This window comes from Dendropsophus ebraccatus, chromosome 12 (genome assembly GCF_027789765.1).
Source record: "Dendropsophus ebraccatus isolate aDenEbr1 chromosome 12, aDenEbr1.pat, whole genome shotgun sequence".
NCBI classification, from domain to species: Eukaryota; Metazoa; Chordata; class Amphibia; order Anura; family Hylidae; genus Dendropsophus; species Dendropsophus ebraccatus.
Genome location: NC_091465.1, coordinates 80,723,943 through 80,744,794, shown reverse-complemented (window position 1 = coordinate 80,744,794; position 20,852 = coordinate 80,723,943). Strand labels below are relative to the sequence as shown.

General features: G+C 42.4%; 1 protein-coding gene across 1 annotated transcript in view; it reads right to left on the bottom strand.

The window, feature by feature from the left end:
• The window catches only part of LOC138769369 (sialic acid-binding Ig-like lectin 16), a 67,569-nt gene that overhangs the window by 9,058 nt on the left and 37,659 nt on the right, over nt 1–20,852 (bottom strand). The window contains exons 3-5 of the mRNA XM_069947787.1: nt 8,055–8,318; nt 4,603–4,641; nt 2,142–2,405 (exon numbers count right to left, since the gene is read on the bottom strand). Coding sequence (XP_069803888.1) covers nt 2,142–2,405; nt 4,603–4,641; nt 8,055–8,318 — 567 coding nt within the window. The remainder of the gene's footprint in view (nt 1–2,141; nt 2,406–4,602; nt 4,642–8,054; nt 8,319–20,852) is intronic.

Below are 20,852 nucleotides of genomic sequence, written 5' to 3'. Positions count from 1 at the left end.
TTGTGATGATTTTTTATGTTCCTATATACCATTATCTGGTGTAACATTCTCCATATTTAAGGACTATATGGTGTATATGGACAATATTGAGGGAGTTTCCTACTCAATGATCATCAAATATAAGTGGAGATTTGATATAGTGGAGATTTGCTTTGTAAGTATTGCTCCTATTCCAGCGGACTCGTGCCGTCCATGAACACAGTCATTCATTTCTCTTAGATCGGCAGCTGTGGGTAAAATTCTCCTTTCTGAAGAGATAATAACCTCCAGAGTATAATACCAAAAATACTATTTTCATGTCTACTAAAAATCTCTATTTTACTGAATTGATCTCAGCCGGCCCTTAAAAACTAAACAACCGTTGACACCGTGGTGGGCAAAGATGTATCACAGGCACAATGCTCCTATCAGTGTGTACGGTAAGCCAATGTAGTCTCATACTAGTGACAGAGCCCCATAACAGTGACAAGAACAGTCATATCATTCTCTATAACAGTGTCTGCCACAGTACTTCAATAACAGTACCAATCTGAATGCCCTTACATCAATGCCAGTATCACAAAAAAGTGTCCCGTATAATAATATCCCTATAACAGTGCCCCATATAACAGTATCCCCATAACAGTACCCCCATATAACAGTATCCCCATAACAGTGCTCCCATATAACAGTATCCTAATAATAGTGCTCCCATATAACAGTATCCTAATAACAGTACCCCCATACAACAGTATCCCCATAACAGTACCCCCATATAACAGTATCTCCATAACAGTTCCACCATATAACAGTGCCCCATAACAGTACCCCCATACAACAGTATCCCCATAACAGTACCCCCATATAACAGTATCTCCATAACAGTTCCCCCATATAACAGTGCCCCATAACAGTTCCCCCATATAACAGTGCCCCATAACAGTACCCCCATATAACAGTATCCCCATAACAGTGCTCCCATATAACAGTATCCTAATAATAGTGCTCCCATATAACAGTATCCTAATAATAGTGCTCCCATATAACAGTATCCTAATAACAGTACCCCCATATAACAGTATCTCCATAACAGTTCCCCCATATTACAGTATCCCCATAACAGTACCCCCATATAACAATATCCCCATAACAGTGCCCCCATATAACAGTATTCCCGTATTACTGTACATTGCCCCCATATAACAGTATCCTAATAACAGTGCCCCATATAACAGTATCCCCATAACAGTGCCCCCATTATAACAGTATCCTAATAACAGTTCCCCGATATAACAGTATCCTAATAACAGTGCTCCCATATAACAGTATCCCTGTATAACAGTGCCCCCATATAACAGTATCCTAATAACAGTGCTACCATATAACAGTATCCGCGTATAACAGTATCCTAATAACAGTGCCCCTATTTAACAGTATTCCCAAACAGTTCCCCCATATAACAGTATCCCCATAACAGTTCCCCCATAGCAGTATCCTCATAACAGTGCCCCATATAAAAGTATCCTCTTAATAGTGCCTCCATATAACAATATCCTCATAACAGTGCCCCCATATAACAGTATCCTAATAACAGTGCTCCCATACAACAGTATCCCTGTATAACAGTATCCTAATAATAGTACCCCTATATAACAGTATCCCCATAACAGTGCCCAATATAACAGTATCCCCATAAAAGTTCCCCCATATAACAGTATCCCCATAACAGTGCCCCCATATAACAGTATCCCCATAGCAGTATCCCCATATAACAGTATCTCCATAACAGTATCCGCATATAACAGTATCCCAATTACAGTGCCTTAAGGTGACTTTACACACATCATTGTCCAGTTTGAGAGAAACGTTATTATTATTACTGGTAGTCTTAGCATATACTGTAGTAATAGTTATTTGGTTAAATATTTTACCTTTAGGCTATGTTCACACAATGTAAAAATAAGGGCAAATAACAACGGCCGTTGCTAATGATCTTGATTAATAATGGCCATTGTTTTGCAACAAGGGCTATTTGCTTTTATTTTTACATCGTGGGAACATAGCCTTAAACAGTATATTGCATTTTAATGTATATTTCACATTGTGCACTAAAGGGACTATTCACTTGTAATATGACCATTATATGTAATAGTGATACTTACATTGTACAGTTATATTAATGTTTGTGCTATTTATCACATAGTCCTTCATTGTCAGTGCTGAGCAGGTGTAGGTGCCAGTATCGTTCATCGTCATGTTCTCTAGTCTGAGTTCCAGATCTTTCCCAGTCTCATGCCGGAGAACCTTATTCTTCCCGACCGTCCAGGTCACATCTAGTGTTAGTTGACTTTGTACTGAGCATCTTATTATCACTGATGACCCTTCAGTTACTTTAATGACTGAGTCCAATTTATTTTGTTTCTTTTCTGGGGGGAAAAAAAAGTTGACATGATGAATTATTAAAGCAGAAGTCCGGTGAAAAATTTTATTAAGCTATTGTATTGCCCCCCCAAAAGTTATACAAATCCCCAATATACACTTATTATGGGAAATGCTTATAAAGTTCTTTTTTTCCCTGCACTTACTACTGCCTCAAGGCCTCACTTCCTGCATAACATGGTGATGTCACTTCCTGGATAAAATGGTGATGTCACTTCCTGGATAACATGGTGATGTCACTTCCGGGATAAAATGATGATGTCTTCCTGGATAACATGGTGATGTCACTTCCTGGATAAAATGGTGATGTCACGACCCGACTCCCAGAGCTGTGCGGGCTGTGGCTCCTGGAGATGATGACGACAGGGGGACACTGACACATCACCATGTTATCCAGGAAGTGAAGCCTTGATGCAGTAGTAAGTGCAGGGGAAAAAAGCACTTTATAAGCCTTTCCCGTAATAAGTGTATATTGGGGATTTGTATCACTTTTGGGGGCCAATACAATACTTTAATCAAAATTTTCACCGGACTGCTCCTTTAAAGTTGTTAGACATCATTGATCTCATGTGGCTGCTACAAGTGTGCATGAAAAGTAAGAAGAAATGTGGAGGATTAAAGAGGATTTCCAGGCAAACAAGATCCAAGTGCCTCTATCCCAGTTGGTCGGTGGTATACATAAAGATTACATCAAGTGTTACATTACTTTTGAATTGGTTTGTGCTGAGCATCCTGATGAGCCTTCCTCTACTATGTTCACACGCTGTAAAGACAACAGCCATTCTACCAGGAATGCCGTTATTAATGTTCATTTTTTGCGAACGATCAACGAAGATTTGAGAACTTGAAGATCAAAATGAACGATTTCTCGCTCGTCGTTTGATCGTTCGCTGCGTATACACGCACGAATATCGTTCAAATTCGTGTAAACGCAGCATTACGAATCTATATAACTTTCTGACACTAGTTGATTTCAAAGAAAAAGATTTTTACTGGATAACCTCTTTACGTTCACACACAATAAAATAATGCAAAAATGCAGCTATAAAAATATGGCTTATTATTTACTTTATTTATTTTTTAATTGGTTAACACTTTTTTTTTACTCAAAATTACGGTCGTATTTCGATTTTATTCTACTGTGCGTAAGTCTAACACGGCTCTTTTGTGTCTTGTTTTTTTTTTTTTTATAAGAAATGCACTAAATACAAGGTGATTTGGGTTTTATTTATTTATTTTCTGCAGTTTTTATTAGACAATCCTCTCCACCGAAGTGAATTGTAGGGGAGCTGAGACAAAAAGTTAAAAGGATATTCTGCCAAATAATTTTTTTATTTTATTTATTTTACATCTCTTTAATACAGGATTTTAGCGTGAAACGACAGCTGCAAGTAATGTTCATTGCACATTGATTGCGATAGTCATTATCAATAGATCTGTAGTGGGAACATAGCCATAAGGAAACATAACTTTGTAATCTAAGTTTATTAAAGAAATTGCAACCTCTTTATTGAAATCTCTGCTGCCACCAATGGCTATATCTGGAACTGCAGAGCTGCACAAGACCTGGTCCCAGAACAGTTAGGTATCACTAGCGCTGCTGCATGCAGATACTAAGCCTTTCCTAAAGTCGATATAACACATATTAGCATTAAAATAGAAATAAGACTTGGAGAGGCTGTCTGTGTCATTAGCGCTGCAACACGGTGTAGTAGAGTGAGTAGTGAGTGACAGTTATCCCAACACACTTAGCTACATGGTGCCAGGGCTGCAGCACTATTGACACAGACAGCTTCCCCAAGTGCAATGTTTATTCTAATAACATGTATTGTACAGACATCAGAGGAGGCTCAGTATCTGCAGCAGCACTATATCACTGTGATGGGACCTGAGTTTGAGCACCCTACAGTTCCCAACACAGCCACTGGTGGCAGCAGAGGTGACCCTCACTGCTGCTACTCCATAAAACTTTTTTTTTTTTTTTTTTTTTCTTTTTTAATACTTACATTTTCATTAATAATGTTATATTAATGTAGGGAAAAAATGTTTGTTTTTTTCTCAGCCCTACATAAGATGATAGCTATGGTATTTGTTAGAACAGTACATCATAGTGCAATAAGTCAGTCTGCACATAAAACAGTGACATATCTATGTCTGCTCTCTATAGAAGAAGTATGGTCTTACCATTGATCTCCTCCCATGTGACAGTAACAGGTGTAGGGCCTGAAACACAGAATAGGTGTATGTTATAATCATCATTATTATCACATTTTCCTCATAGTGCAGGGACATTACCCTCTCACATGTCATTGTATTACTTGTCAAATTTACCATATGGGACTTAAAAAGGTTAAGTAACCTTTAACGAATCAACTCTCTATGAGCCTTAGTGTGGTTAACTGCCCTAAGCACCTGTCATAAAGTTCTCTCTCCAGGGTCAGTGGTGAAGAAGGTTGTATTCTCTAGTTTCACCACTAGGTGTCAGTGTTATTTCTAAGCTTTGTTATTTTATGCACAGCTGAAGTTAGGAATGGGTTACTGTTATTGTTTTACCATGTGTTCTGTGTTAGCCTAAAGGAGATGCTCTTTCTTCTTCTGCCTATCCCTGTTCTTCACACACACAGCCCCTGTGGGTAGAGTTAGTTAGCCCTATGTGGGAGGAAGTCAGTTCAGACAGTGTGTGTTCAGTTAATTAGTTGATCACGTGTGTACAGATGCAGCTAGAGACAATCAGTTCTTCCAGAATTCCTACTATATCTCCTATGCAATGCGAAACACTGAAAGGGAGAAGAGTTTCGGAATATCCTAGCCCACGCCGAGAACCAGTCTACAAAGTGCAGGGCAGTATCCTGATACAAAAGAGGAACTAGCCTGGATAGGACAAAGCTACCAGAAGGTCTACGTATCCTATCTCACAGTGCATGTAACTAGGAGGCCTCGGGAACTTAGCTTTACCCAGGTAACCACGACTGGGGCTTGTATCACCCTAGGAGGACGAGTCATTTGACATTGTAGGGTAGAAGGTGGTCAGACACAGTCTAAACACAGGTCTATACACAGGTACAAGTAAACTTCTCTTTCTGAAGTATTCTTTACAAGTTCTGTAAGAGTACATTGTTACATTGGTTTAGGACTCTACAAACTCAACTCCTCTACGCTACTCTGCTCTACTTTCAACTTCACAACTACCGCTACAACTACCTCTACTCTACTCTATTTTCTCAAGCATCTCCTCAGCACAACGAGTTCAAGCACTACAGTGTGTGTAAATATTTATCTATTTGCTGCAAAATTGTATTGTACTGTAAAGAGACTTTACAGCAAAGCTGTTATATTTTTCTATCACTGGGACTCAGTCATCCTTTTCTCCGCACCAACACCTATACACACTAGCCGCACACCTTAGGTTATTTTTCCCCTTTCTGTGGGTAGCGGTACCGATAGTATGGGTGGGTCAATTGCCACTCAGGACTACCATGACAAGAGTTCAAGGGACCCATCACAATCCGGCAGGTCACCGACCATTTTGGGAACACTACAAACCGGCCACATTAAAAGCAGGTACCAACATCACACCTGTGGTGTGCTGGACAAGAACTGGCGTCACAACACTGTAACATCATTGGCTGAGTATTCCACCACATTAGCACTTAGTAACTAAGGTTGTGTGGCATCAACCCACGATTTACGGGAAAGAAATAACTGGGGCAAAAAAGTGCCCAATTATATAGAGCGATAATTGGCCGAATTAGGCTGATTCAGCCAATTATTGCTCCATGTAAAGGTGCGTTTACACGTAACGATTATCATACGAATTTGTGCGATAACGATCAAATTCGAACGATAATCGTACGTGTAAACGCAGCGAACGATCAAACGACGAACGATACATCGTTCATTTTGATCTTTCAACATGTTATCAATTCGTCGTTGGCAAAAAATTTGCAAGTCGTTCCGTGTGAACAGTCGTTCGACGATTTAACCAATGTGTGAGATAGGCTTAAGCGTTCGCAAAACGATCGCAAAACGAATTTTCCGTACGATATATCGTTCCGACATCGTTAATCGTACGATCGGGCCAATTATCGTTGCGTGTAAACGCACCATAATAGAGACAAAGGTCAGCTGGTGAAATGATCGTCGGCTCTTCGTTTCTTTAGGTCCAGACCTAAAATTATCGGTATTAAGTGTACGTGTAATCTCTACAGGTAATAGTGATGCATGGCCGATGGCTGGTGACTGTGTTACGATACAAATAAATGAACTCCTACATACCTGCCCATGCTCCCTGAAGTCCTGCTAGCTTCGGCCCACTCTTGGCACTGTCCTTGTCCCGGTGATTGACTGAGCGGCCTGTGACTTTACACAGTGCCAGGAGCGGGCTGAAACTTACAGGACATTGGCAGTAGGCTCTGCCTAGTATAATGCCTAGCACTGATAAAAACTGAAACAAAGCCGAGATATAGGAGACGGACTGCAGTTTCTTAGTAGCACTATTTGCCTGCCCATGTATACACAAGATTTTTCATTTACTAGGTTTTGTACGGCTGGGTTCACCCTGTGTTTTTGTTGTCTGTTTAATGTACTGTACAGGTTTTATGGGGGGACAAAATAGATGCAATTCTGTGCATTCTATTTGGATCCGTTTTTCCTTTGACTTCTGTTTTTCCACTGACTTAAAAAAAAAAAAAAAAAGCGTACACAAAAACAAGCTTGACCACATTTTTGTGTAAATTAACCCTTACAGGACCGGGCCAAATAAAATTTTTGCGTTTTCAAGACCCACATGACCCCTTATTTTTTTGCACTACTAATTGTACTTTGCAATGACAGGCTGAATTTTTTCATAAAGTACACTGCGTAACCAGAAAAAAATTCAATGTGTGGTGAAATTGAAAATAAACAACAACACATTTCTTTTATTTGGAGGGTATTTTATTTTACCCCGTTTGCCCTGGGGTAAAACTGACTTGTTATATATGTTCCTCAAGTCGTTACGATTACAATGATATGTAACATGTGTGACTTTTATATTATCTGATGGCTTGTAAAAAATTCAAACCATTGTTAACAAAAATATGCTCCTTAAAATGGCTCCATTCCCCGGCTTATAGCGCTTTTATCCTTTGGTCTATGGGGCTGTGTGAGGTGTCAATTTTTGCGCCATGATGTGTTCTTTCTATCAGCACCTTGAACACCCGTACAGGTACAGGTACACCCAGTGTCGTCTAGGGCAGTGCTTCTCAATTCCAGTCCTCAGGCCTCACCAACAGGTCATGTTTTGAGGATATCCTATACAAAGGACACCTGTGACAATACCTGATGCACTGAGTATAATTATATCACCTGTGAAATACTAAGGAAATCCTCAAAACATGACCTGTTGGTGAGGCCTGAGGACTGGAATTGAGAAGCACTGGTCTAGGGGTTAAAAGTAACCATTCAAAAACAGATACTGTATGTTGAACAGACTGCAAAAACACAGTGTGAACCCAGCCTTATTTGTATGTATTCATCAAAGGAGTTGACTCCAAAGACCAGTAATTGACTCAAATGTCTACTGGAGAAGCCTCTGACATTCTGGTGGGCTTCTCCAACCCAGGGGAAGGATATTTGTAAATCTAATATGTACTTACAGCAGACATCAAGAAGAATGGTTTTCTTGGTTGTGTTCCCCTTGGAGTTTGCCATCTCACATGTGATGGTTTTCTGGTGATCGTATAGAGATGGGGTAAATGTTATAGTAGGTGACGTCTTCCAGATGCCGGACACATCGCTCTTCTTCCATTGGAAAACTAAGGATGTGGCAGAGCAGTTCCCAGGAGGAGAGCAGGTCACAGTCTTATCTATACCAGCAGTCACTGTCCCAAGATCTGACATCACTGGTTCTTCTGTGAGATCTATAAGATGGAGATTAGATGTATAATAACTTATGTCAATAAAAAGGTCTACTACAATGTATCCAGCGGGAATAATCATATGGCTATAAAAAAAAAAAAAAAAAAAAAAAGATAAGATAAAAGATAAAAATAGATAAATGCCTAAAGTTTTCATATTAAAAGGGTTATCCAGCACTACAAAAACATGGCCACTTTCTTCCAGAGACAGCTCCACTCTTGTCTCCAGCTTGGGTGGGTTTTTTTTGCTCAGTTTCATTGAAGTGAATAGAGCTTAAAGTGACTCTGTACCCACAATCTGTCCCCCCAAACCACTTGTACCTTTGGATAGCTGCTTTTTAGATATGTCCTGTTTGGCAGGTGATGGAGTTATTGTACTAAAAAACAACTATTAAACTTGCAGCCCCATGCCCTACGGGCGTATCTGTGCCCTAACTTTGCACCACCCCTTTGTCTCTTCTCCCCGGCCTCTTCATCATTAGAAATGCCACTGGAACATTTTCTCCTGTGTGAACATTGCACAGGTGCCTTAAAGATCCAGCCCATGTGCCGTGCTGACACAGCTGATAAATAGTAGGCAATCTGCCTGGTGTATTCCTAATGATAAGGAGGGCGGGGAGGAGGGACAGAGAGGTTGTGCCAGCCTAATGCATACACAATCTAGGCCACGCCCGTAGGGCATGGGGCTGCAAGTTTAAAAGTTATTTTTTTAGGACAATAACTGCATCCCCTGCCGAACAGACCCCAGGAAAACTGGGATACAGCCATAGCCATAGGCTGTATCCCAGTTTTCCAGGGGGTCCTCCCGCTGTATCCACCCGCTCCACGGAGCGGGCAGACAGCGGGAATCTAATGCTGAGCGTTCGGGTTCATACGAACCCGAACCTCGGTGGTTTCGGACCATCCCTAATGGTGATGTCACTTCCTGGATAAAATGGTGATGTCATGACTGCCAAAGCTGTGCGGGCTGTGTCTGCTGGAGAGGATGATGGCAGGGGGATGCTCAGTGTCTCTCCAGTGCCCTGTGTCCCTCAGTGTCCCCCTGCCATCATCCTCTCCAGCAGCCACAGCCCGCACAGCTCTGGGAGTCGGGGCGTGACATCATCACTTTATCCAGGAAGTAACGTCACCATGTTATCCAGGAAGTAACGTCACCATGTTATCCAGGAAGTGACATCACCATGTTATCCAGGAAGTGAAGCCTTGATGCAATAGTAAGTGCAGGGAAAAAAAACTCTTTATAAGCATTTCCCATAATAAGTGTATATTGGGGATTTGTATAACTTTTGGGGGGCAATACAATACTTTAATAAACATTTCCGCTGGACTTCTCCTTTAGGCTATGTTCACACTGTGTATGAGTCCGGACGCATTTCGTACGCCGCTGTACATGTGCGGCTGAAACTACGGGCGTGGGAAAAATCGACAAGCGGCCGGATGCGTACGAACCGCGAACCGCGAACGTAGTAAAGTTATGCTTCCCTAGCTTGTTTCGAAGTGATCTGAAGCAGGTCATTTACTTGGAAATCTTCGTCCAGCCCCGTAAACCACACAGAACCTTTTGGATCGAAAAATCAAGTTCAATTTGGCTGAAATAAGTACTCCGTACGGGAGCGCATGGAAATCCACAGCCATGAGTTGGAACATTTCCGTCCTCAAACAATGGTCTTGTTTATTTTTCACGGCGCCGTATTCGATCCGGCCGTAAGCTCATACGTAGTGTGCATTGTGTAGCCGTATATCGTATACTTTCCAGCGTATGCATTAACCTCAAAACTATGGGCGAATATTCGCGGTTCGCACTACGGCCAACTACGGTAGTTGGCATAACCACCCAACGCTTGGAGGTCTCTGCCGCTTAACCCCTTAAGGACCGAGCCAATTTAGAATTTTGCACTTCCGTTTTTTTTCCTTCTTTTGCTTAAAAGGCCATAGCACTTGCATTTTTTCACCTAGAAACCATTAATTTTTGCGCCACTAATTGTACTTTGCAATGACAGGCTGAATTTTTGCATAAAGTACACTGCAAAAGCAGGAAAAAATTCAATGTGTGGTGAAATTAAAAAAACAAAAAAACATTGTTTTTATTTGTGGGGTATTTGTTTTTGCGCCGCTCGCCCTGGGGTAAAACTGACTTGTTATATATGTTCCTCAAGTCGTTACAACAATGTGAAACATGTATAACTTTTATATTATGTGATGTCTGTGTGAGGTGTCATTTTTGCGCCATGATGTGTTCTTTCTATCTGTACATTGATTGCCCATATGTAACTTTTTGATCGCTTTTTTTACAATTTTTTCTGGATTTTATGCGACCAAAAATGCGCAATTTTGCACTTTGGAGTTTTTTGCCCTTACGCCGTTAAACGTGCAAGATCAGGAATGTGGTAAATTAATAGTTCGGACGATTACGCACCCGGCGATACCAAACATGTTTATTTATTTTTTTATTTGTTTATTTTTATTTAGAACATGGGAAATGGGGGTGATTCAAACTTTTATTAGGGGAGGGGTTTTTGTTAATAATAACACTTTTTTTTTTTTTACACTTATACTACAAGCCTCCCTGGGGTTAGGGTTATTCCCCCTTGGCGACTTCTAGTATAAGCATACTGATCTCCCATTGAGATCTATGCTGTATAGTTATACAGTATAGATCAATGAGATAGGCACTTGGTTGCTTCCAGCTGCTGCAGCCGAAAACATTCGAGTGCCAAGCCGGGATCAGCGCCATTATGGGATCGCTCCTCCGGGACAACGTTTTGGTGGGGCGATCCCTGCCACTAGACACCAGGGATCGGCTGCAGTAAGTAATCAGATGCAGCTGTCAAATTTGACAGTTGCATCTGATTACTTTATTAGTAGGCACAATGATCAGACCGTGCCCGCTAATAGCCGCGGCCCCGGGCTACTTGCCGCACCCGGGACTACGGCGGTTCAGAGTGGGGTCACCGCGCGGCCCTGCTCTGAACTCCCCGAGGCGACCGCAGGGCGTAAATATACGCCCGCTGTCGTTAAGGGGTTAAGGACACAAGGGGGGAAATTATGAAGACCGGCGTACAAGTACGCCAGTCTTATATTAGGCCCAGCCCCCTTCTCCTCGACAGTATTCACTAAGAGTCGCATGCCTCTTAGTGAATCCGGCTGGCCGGACGCCCAAACCTGCGCCCGACGTACTAAAATTACACCTGCTTCCAGTCCACAGTGCTCCATAGTGACTAAATATCACCACTACATAAGGCAAAAATAATACCACCACATCTTGAACACACTACCACTGCTTGATTATTTTACAATGCCAGTACTGCTACTGAATAAAAAACACTGTAGAGTGTCAGTGATCAATGACCTATGACAGTATAGTGATCAGAGTGCAAGTACATCCAGTGACACACAAGTGAAGTCTTATCTAGTTGTTTACATTCTCTTTTCTTCTTCATTCGGTCCAGGCTCTAGACTTTTCAAGCACCCTCCTCCCCCCTAAACAATGCCTCATCCGTAGCTCCCTAACATAAATAGTTCCCCCTATTTGCCACCCACACAACTAGTCCCTTCTCTTCCTTCACACTGTACATAACTCCCTTTTGCCCTGACACTAATGCTGCGTTTACACGCAACGATTATTGGCCCGTTCGTACGATTAGCGATGTCGGATTTACGATTTTTTTTATAACGATCAGCGTTTAGATGGTACGATATATCGTACGAATATTCGCACTGCGATCGTTTTGCGATCGTTTAAGCCTATCTCACTCATTGGTTAAATCGCGAACGACTGTTCACACGGAACGATTTGCGAATTTTTTGCGTACGATGAACGACGATTTGATGACCTGATGAAAGATCAAAATGTACGATTTATTGTGCGTCGTTCGATCGTTCGCTGCGTTTACACGTGCGATTATCGTTTGAATTCGACCGTTATCGCGCAAATTCGCACGATCGTTACTTGTAAATGCAGCATTAGAGTCCTATTAAACAAAGCAATTTGTAATGATTTACAATTAAAAATAAACAATTGCAATGAATATTGTTTATCGTAAACGTGCAATGGTTCACCATATTACACAGAATGATAGTTGTTAGTTACAATCGTGACAACGATCGTTACTACAATTGTTTACTCCATCTGATATCAGCAAAAGTAGGAACGATTTGGAATTAGGGTCAATTTACACAGAAAGATTATCTGACAGATTATCTGCCATAGATTTGAAGCCAAAGCCAGGAATGAATTTGAAAAGAGGAGAGATCTCAGACTTTCAATTATGACCTGATCTCTGTTTATAGTCTATTCCTGGCTTTGGCTTCAAATCTTTGGCAGATAATCTGTCAGATAATTTTCTGTGTAAAAGGACCCTTACACAAAACGATTAGTGAACAAATGTGGAATTACAGCGAACAATAAGCGATTAACAATGATTTTAGGGTCACGTGTAAATCAGCCATCAATGACACATGAACGATTTTTCGATTGTTGCCTGCAATTACACAGGACGATTATTGTTTAAATTCAAACAATTTAACAATTTTCCTCATAATTATCTTCTCATGTAATAAGGCCTTTAATGAGATCCTTTCTGCACCTCCACAGTATTATAATCCTCCATTACATCCACCATGTAGTAATAATCCCCCATCCTGTGTCACCATGTATTATTATTATTATTATTATTATTATTATTATTTATTATTATTATTATTATTTATTTATAAAGCGCCCTTAGTTCCAGAGTGCTATACAATAGATAGGCAACAGGCAGGAACAATACAAGATCAGAAAACATTACATGAAGGCAAAAGACAGACTGGTACATGGGGGAAGAGGACCCTGCCCGCGAGGGCTCACAATCTATGGGGTATAGGGAGAGAAACAGGAGGTAACGTGCAGCCAGTCAAGTATGATGCAGAGTTATTGTAGGTTGTAGCCTTGTTTGAAGAGATGGGTTTTCAGGTTACTTTTGAAGGACTTGATGGTGGATGAGAGCCGGATGTGTCGGGGTAGCGAGTTCCAGAGTATGGGGGAGGCTCGGGCAAAGTCTTGGAGGCGGTTGTGCGAGGTACGAACAAGGGGGGAGCGGAGACGGAGGTCACTGGAGGATCGAAGGTTGCGTGAGGGACGGTAGCGGGATATCAGGTCAGAGATGTACGGAGGGGACAGGTTGTGGATTGCCTTGTATGTCATGGTCAACAATTTAAAGTCAATACGTTGGGCAATGGGGAGCCAGTGAAGGGATTGGCAGAGGGGAGAGGCTGAGGCAAAGCGAGGGGAAAGGTGGATTAGTCGGGCAGCAGAGTTAAGGATAGACTGGAGGGGATCAAGGGAGTTAGCTGGAAGGCCAGAGAGGAGGATGTTACAGTAGTCCAAGCGGGAGATAATGAGAGCATGGACTAGCAGTTTGGTGGAGTCAGGGGTGAGGAAAGAGCGGATTCTGGAAATGTTTTTGAGGTGAAGGCGGCAGGAGGTGGTCAGGGCCTGAATATGTCGTTTAAAGGACAGGGCAGAATCAAAGGTGACGCCAAGGCAGCGGACTTGGGGGACAGGGGACAGAGTACAGCCATTGATAGTGATTGACAGATTAAAAGGCGGGGTGGAGCGAGATGGGGGAAAGATGATAAGTTCTGTTTTGTCCATGTTGAGTTTTAGAAAGCGGGAGGAGAAGAAGGTGGATACCATGTAGTAATAATCCCCTATCCTGTGTTGCTATGTAGTCATAATCCTCCCTCCTGTGCCCCCTTGTAGTTTCCCTCCTGTTCCCCTGTAGTTCCCCTACTGTGTCCCTCTATAGTCCCCCTTATATGTCCCCATAATCCTCCTCTTGTGTCCCCTTGTAGTTCCCCTCCTGTGCCCCCCCCCCCCGTGGTCCCCTGTTGTCCTCCTCCTGTTCCCCTGTAGTTCCCCTTCTGTGTCCTCATAATCCCCCTCCTCTTTCCCCCTGTAGTTCCCCTCCTATGTCCTCACAATCCCCCTCCAGTTTTTTTCCTGTAGCTCCCCTCCTGTGCTGTGTGCTCAACCGGTCACTTGCTAGATGTTAAGGTGTGACGCCACTTCTGTGGTGGTTGGTCATAATGTAGCCTAGCCAGATGGTATACTGTCGTGACCCCAGTGCCGGTTGAGCACACAGGTATGGTGGCACACCTGCTTTTAATTTAGTGAGGTTGGCTAAACCCTTTCCCCTGTGGTCGGTGACCTGCTGGGCTGTGAGGGGGTCCCTTGGGTACTTATCACGGTGGTCCAGAGTGGAGTTGTGACCCACTCGGACCATTGGCACCGCCACCCACAGAAAGGGGAGATGACCCAATGATGTTGTGTCTACTGTGTAGGTGCTGGAGTAATAACCACTGATCCTGTTAGCATAAATAGATCTTCTTTACTATAGGAATACTTTGTACAATAGTTGATAGTAGACTGTAAATCTGACAAAACAAGAACTGCACTGACGACCTTTCATATAGAGAGCTGCGAATAGTTGTGAAGAGTTTGTGCAGAGAGTTTAGAACAGCGGAGAGAAGTTTGTACTGCAGGTTCAGAGTAGTAGAGAGGAGTGAGTCCCAACCCAGGGTAGAAACGTTAGAAGAAGGAAAAGAAGTAAAATACTGTAGACTTGAGAATAGACGTTAACTTGTGCCTGTGTTTTGACTTCTTGTCTTTACGCCACCTTTCGCCCACCAGTGTCGGGTGACCTGTCTTAGAGGGTGACACAAGCCCCAGATCTTGTTACCTGGGTTAAGCAGAGTGACCAAGGTTCCCTGGTGACACCTGAGCTGCGAGATAGAGTGCGTAGGCTTCTAGCATTTTTGCTCTATCCTGATCAGTTCCTCTTGTTATCAAGATATTGTCCTGCACTTTTAGACTGGTTCTCGGCGTGGGTTGGGGTTTTCTCTGACTTGTCCTCTTCCTTGAGTAGCTTAAAGTGTCACTGTTGTGATTTTTATTTTATTTTTTTGCAGAAATCAACAGTCCAGGCGATTTTAGGAAACTTTGTAATCAGGTTTATTAGCTGAAAAATTAATTTTTATCATGAAAAATCAGTTTGAAGCTCTCCCCCTGTCTTTATTGTTCTCCTATGGAGAGAGCTAAATAAAACACCAAAACAGGACAACAAAGAGTTAATCTACAAATACATCACCCTCTGTCTCCTCTGACAGTCAGCACTGACCTCTCTGAGCTCTGAATACAGCTTCACCCAGCTCTGTGCCTGTAATCCTTTGTTCTTGGATTTCTGATGCCGACTAACTCTCTACTCCCTCCTCCCCCCTCCCCCCTCCCCTCTCTGTAGGACAGACAGAGTATGTCTGATGCAACAAGTCACAATTTCCTGATTTTTTGCAGTGGATGGAAAAGAGGAGGGAGGGGGGGGGAGGGGGCTGGGGAAAGTCTTTTTGAATGCAGATAATGGCATATTTGGCTAATAAACCCAATTACAAAGTTTCTTAAAATCGCCTGGACTATTGATTTCTGCAAAAGAAAAATAAAAATAAAAATACCACAGTGACTCTTTAACACTGCATAGCGTGTGGAAGTGTTGCTTTTAAGAAAAGGGTGTCTAAGTCTAAGGGTGTCTCCCATATATGTCTGCTCTGCTCAACCACTAGACTAAGACTGACTAGGTGTAAGTGTATGCTTCCTTTCCCCATGTGACGACTTCTTGCAGGTGATGTAATAACCCCTGTGAGTGGGGTAGAAGAAAAGCATAGAAGAAAGGAGCTCCGAGATAGGTAGAGAGAAAGAAAAGGTCCTCATTGGTGTACAGATTACAAAAAACAATAATCTTTTGGTTACCTACAGCTGTGCAAAACATAAGTACAGTTACATACAATAGTGACATGTTGTGGCAAAACTAAGGTACTGCTTCATCACCACAGTTTACTTAGAGTACAGCCTTTTGCGAAGGGTGTAACTATAAGCAACACCTGTGGTGGGACACCACACTCCTATGTCCTCATAATCCCCCTCCTGTGTCCCCCTGTAGTCCCACTCCTGTGTCCCCTGTAGTCCCCCTCCTATGTCCTCCTGTAGTCCCCTTTCTGTGTCCCCCTGTAGTCCCCCCTTGTAGTTCCCTTCTGTGTACCCCGCTAGTCCTCTTCCTGCGCCTCACATCTCATGGATACATTTCTTTTAAAGTAATAAACAAACACAATACTCACCTCTCCTGTGGCTACCACAATGCTTTGTTCACCTGGATGCTTCCTGGTTCAAGATCATTACTGATCTCCTGAAGCAGCCTGACCAGGAAGACATTACTGGCTGCTCCAGATCACTTCTAGATTACAACCCTAAAACAGCCTGCGGTCTAGAAGTGAATGGCATAGAGCAGAGAGCCCATGGTCTCCTGTAAGCTGTGTCTGCGCCCTTATAAGGACACAGACACAGCTGACAGTGAGTGCTCCCTACAGTGCAGGAGCAGGGAGTCCGGTGTCAGACTGGAGTCCCTGCTTCTGCATGAGTAAGATGCTCACTGTGCAGGGGTGGCCGGTGCCGCCCCCTCAAGGGCCATATGATGCGCTGCCTGAGACGAAGTTTTTACTTCTTCCACATGGAAGATTTGGGTTTCTGGTTTTTCTTTTACTGCTACATATAAATAATGCATAAAGGTTTTAGTATTTTGAATTATTATTATTATTATTATTATTATTATTATTATTATTATTATTTTATTTATTTTTTTGCAAATATAAACAGGCAAAATATTTTGTTAGGCCAATTTTCTGATATTTTTTTTTTTAAAGGAAAAGTTTGTAACAAATTAAATAACTAAAACATGTCAAAACGCCACTGCGAATTATAAACAGTTTCAGCAATTGCACTACAAAATGTGTTCCCTATTCAGAGACAACTTTTTTTTCTTGTCTCTTATATGTTGCCTCCAAGCAAAGGGCACCTGGTTAAATACTTGAGTCTCCTATTGTTTTCAATAGGGCTCGTTACTCAGGTAGAGCACACGAGCATTGAAAAATACTCAACATAAATAAAGACTACTTGAATATTTAAAGGGGTTATCCAGTGCTACAAAAACATGGCCACTTTTCCACCTCTCTTGTCTCCAGATTGGGTGGGGTTTCAAACTCAGTTCCATTGAAGTAAATGGAGCTTAATTGCAAACTGCACCTAACCGGAGACAAGAGAGGGGGGGAAAGTGGCCATGTTTTTGTAGCGTTGGATAACCCCTTTAAGTGCTTGATCATCTCTAATCACTTCCATTGACTATAATGGCCCAGCCCCATGGAAGAAGAAGAAAAAGAAGAAGAAGAAGAGGAAGAGGAAGAGTAGGAGGAAGAGAAGGAAGAGGAAGAAGAAAGAAGACGACCTGTACCCGTGTATTGACTTTGAGTTTGACTTCACTAAAAATGAGTGAACCGGTATGGGATCCGGTTCTGATTTTTCCAAGTCCGAATCCGGTCGAATTCTGATATTTGGAAGTCTTCTCCAATTTTTTTTTTCTTGCTTTCTAAAATGGCAGCCGCCATTTTAGAAAGCAGGAAGTGTTCCGGGCGGGAAAAGCGCTTTCCCATGATGCCAGGAACACATCCAATCAGCAGGGATTTTGCACTAGCCCACCCCCTGTGTGACGTCAGTATTGCTTTAGGAGGAGCGGTCACATGACCGCACCACGCAATCTGCACAGAGAGAGGAAAAAGTCTGTTACTGCACACAGCTCGTCAGTGATAAAACGCTTTTGCTGTATGCTGCTGTACTGACTACTGAGAAGATATTTACAAAAGACAAGACTACAAGATTATTAGGAAAGCGGAGAGCAGAAACATATACTGATTAAGAGAGAAAAATAGAGAGGGTGAAAGATAGATAGATTAGGCATAGGAGAGCAAAGGGTGCACAGAAGAAAAACATGCTCTACAGATATACAAGTACTATACTGTCTCCCTTGTGATACAGTATATGACATAGGTGTTATCCTGAGGCACAAATATACCTTATGCATTTGTGGAGAATAAAACTCTAAAAAAAGGGCTCTACAGATATTCCAAGTACAATAGTTGGATCCTTGTGAGAGTGTATATGACATACGTGGTTTCCTTCTGCTGCTCCTGTACTGGCCTCAAATGACTATTGCTGGACCTCCACTGGCCTCCAATGACTACTGCTGCTCCTTCACTGCATTTGTGACCTTTTTCCTGCATAGACCCTGTAATGTAAATTCAACCGAATACACTACCCCTATACCCACTATATAGATGCTTTAAACTATGAAGTCCAAAGAAATACGAAAATTCGGTTGAACCGAACTTTCCCAAAAAATTTGGAAGTCCGGTCGGAACGAGCTTTTGAAAAGTTCGCTCATCTCTAGTCTTGACACCACCATATTCCCACTAGACTCAGCTGAACCTTCCTAGAGGGTGACACAGGCCCCAGACCTTGTTGCCTGGGATGAGCGGAATGCTGAGGGTTCCCTGCTGACACCCACACTGCGAGATAGAGTTCCTAGGCTTTGCGCTACTTTGCTCTATCCGGATGAGTTCCTAGCTCTTTGGATTTAATTGTGGCTACTGTCCTGCTCTGTGACACTCCTTGTCCTTGGCATGGGTTGAGATTGTCTGTGGCTTGTCCGCTCCTAAGAGGGGTTTCACAGTGCATAGTGCTGTGTAACGCTACTTGTAGAAAAGTTGTTAGCAGTGTACTGTCTTGCATCCTTCCTATGCGGGGTTCTCACTAAGACTGACCTTTAAGGGTACGGGGACTTGGCAGAGGGCCAGGGCCCAGATAGGACCACTGTGGAGAGCTGTCTGGCTTGTTTCCTAACTCCACAATGTCCAGGATGAAAGACTCTATGCTCCTCCTCCTCCCATGTGACTTACTTCCTCCCAGCATTTAAGGTGCGCTGTGAGTGGGTGTAGAGTGCAACAGAAGAAGAAAGGAGGGAGATGATAGGAAAGAAGAGAACTAGACTCCTACTGGTCTACAGACTCAGGTGACACATAGAAAAACAATAACCCTTTACATCCTTCAGCTGTGCGGCTTCCAAATACATATACATAATACAGTGACGTGGCAAACTTTAGTACTACTTTTATCACGACACAAGTACAATAAGTACAGACTTTTGCGAAGGGTGTATATATCTGTAACACCCATGGTAGGATAACACAATATGAGCTAAGCACATTTTCTAACTCCCACGTTTTGGCTGTGTATTCAGATGACCTGTGTGTGGTTTCTTTACTTTTTTTTTTTTAATATAGAACTATGTTTTAATATTATAATTATGATTTAAGAGATGACCATAGGCTATATTTAGTTAAATTCACCCTACAGATCATCACTTCTGTTTTATGAGTTTCAGCATCTTCTAACTTCTTAACTTCTATTAGGGTAGCTGCACGTGTCACGTATCCGCATCGGATTTTTTGCGGCGAATTCGTCCCGCTGTCATCCCGCTGCGGGTATGTCAAACTCAGCACCATTAACCTCTGCGGCCAAGGAACATACAGACCCGGTACGGTATGTTCCTGGGCTGCAGGGGTTATTTACAGTACTCGCACTCCCGCTGTGAGTATGTCAGCCCATTAAAATGAATGGGCAAGTATCTTCAGCAGATTTTGCTGCGAATTTGCCACGAGAATCCGATGGGGATATGTGACATGTGAAGCTACCCTTAATGTGATATGAGAGGTATAGCTCAGTCACATACAGCACATATAGAGCCCAGTGATATCAGATGTTACTGCAGGATCCTGCACATCACTCACACTTACCAGTCACTGTAATAGTGGTTGTTGTTTCTCCATAATAATTATATCTCACTCTACTGTATTTGCTTCCTTCAAATCTAAAGTAATATCCCCCCTCATCTTCCCTCCCGGCATCAGTTATGGTCAGGGTGCAGTCTCCAGTATCCGGATTTCCCGTCAGATAGAAGTTCGGTTTCTTCACATCACTGGATTTATCATTAGTGGCCACAGTATATTCTGGATGGAGAGGCATCCGTCTCCAGTATCCAGTGGTATTGCTGAATGTATTTCTATTATCAGCAGTAAAGTTACAAGGAATAGTGACACAGAGACCCTCCTGTACACTGACACTAGAAGACACTCGTATAGAATAGCCGGGAGGACATGTGATACCTGTAGAAAGATAAAGGACGACATTATTACAGATCTGGAATTACAGCAATAGATTCTTGTGAAGAGTCTTTCTTGACACATCCATTTTGCTATTAAAGAGATACTCTGGTACCAGAAAACTGATATCCCCAAGACATATAACTTACTGATACAGTGTTAGAACTACATTTACACGATTCAACACTGACTGGAAGTTGATAATAGAAGAATCACAAAATGTGTATTGTCTACAGCTCCTATCCCCTAACTATCCCCTCTGTCCTAAGACAACGCATCATTCTTTGATGTCCCAGGAGGCTTGGCTGGATCTGAGCTCTAGAACCTAGTGATGTCACCATTATAGATCAGGCCCTCCAGATCCATCACTATCTCCATTTACTTATATAGGCCTCACACACAGTATTTTTTTCATTAAATAACGGCCATTGCTTTAAAACAACAGTAATTATTTGCCAT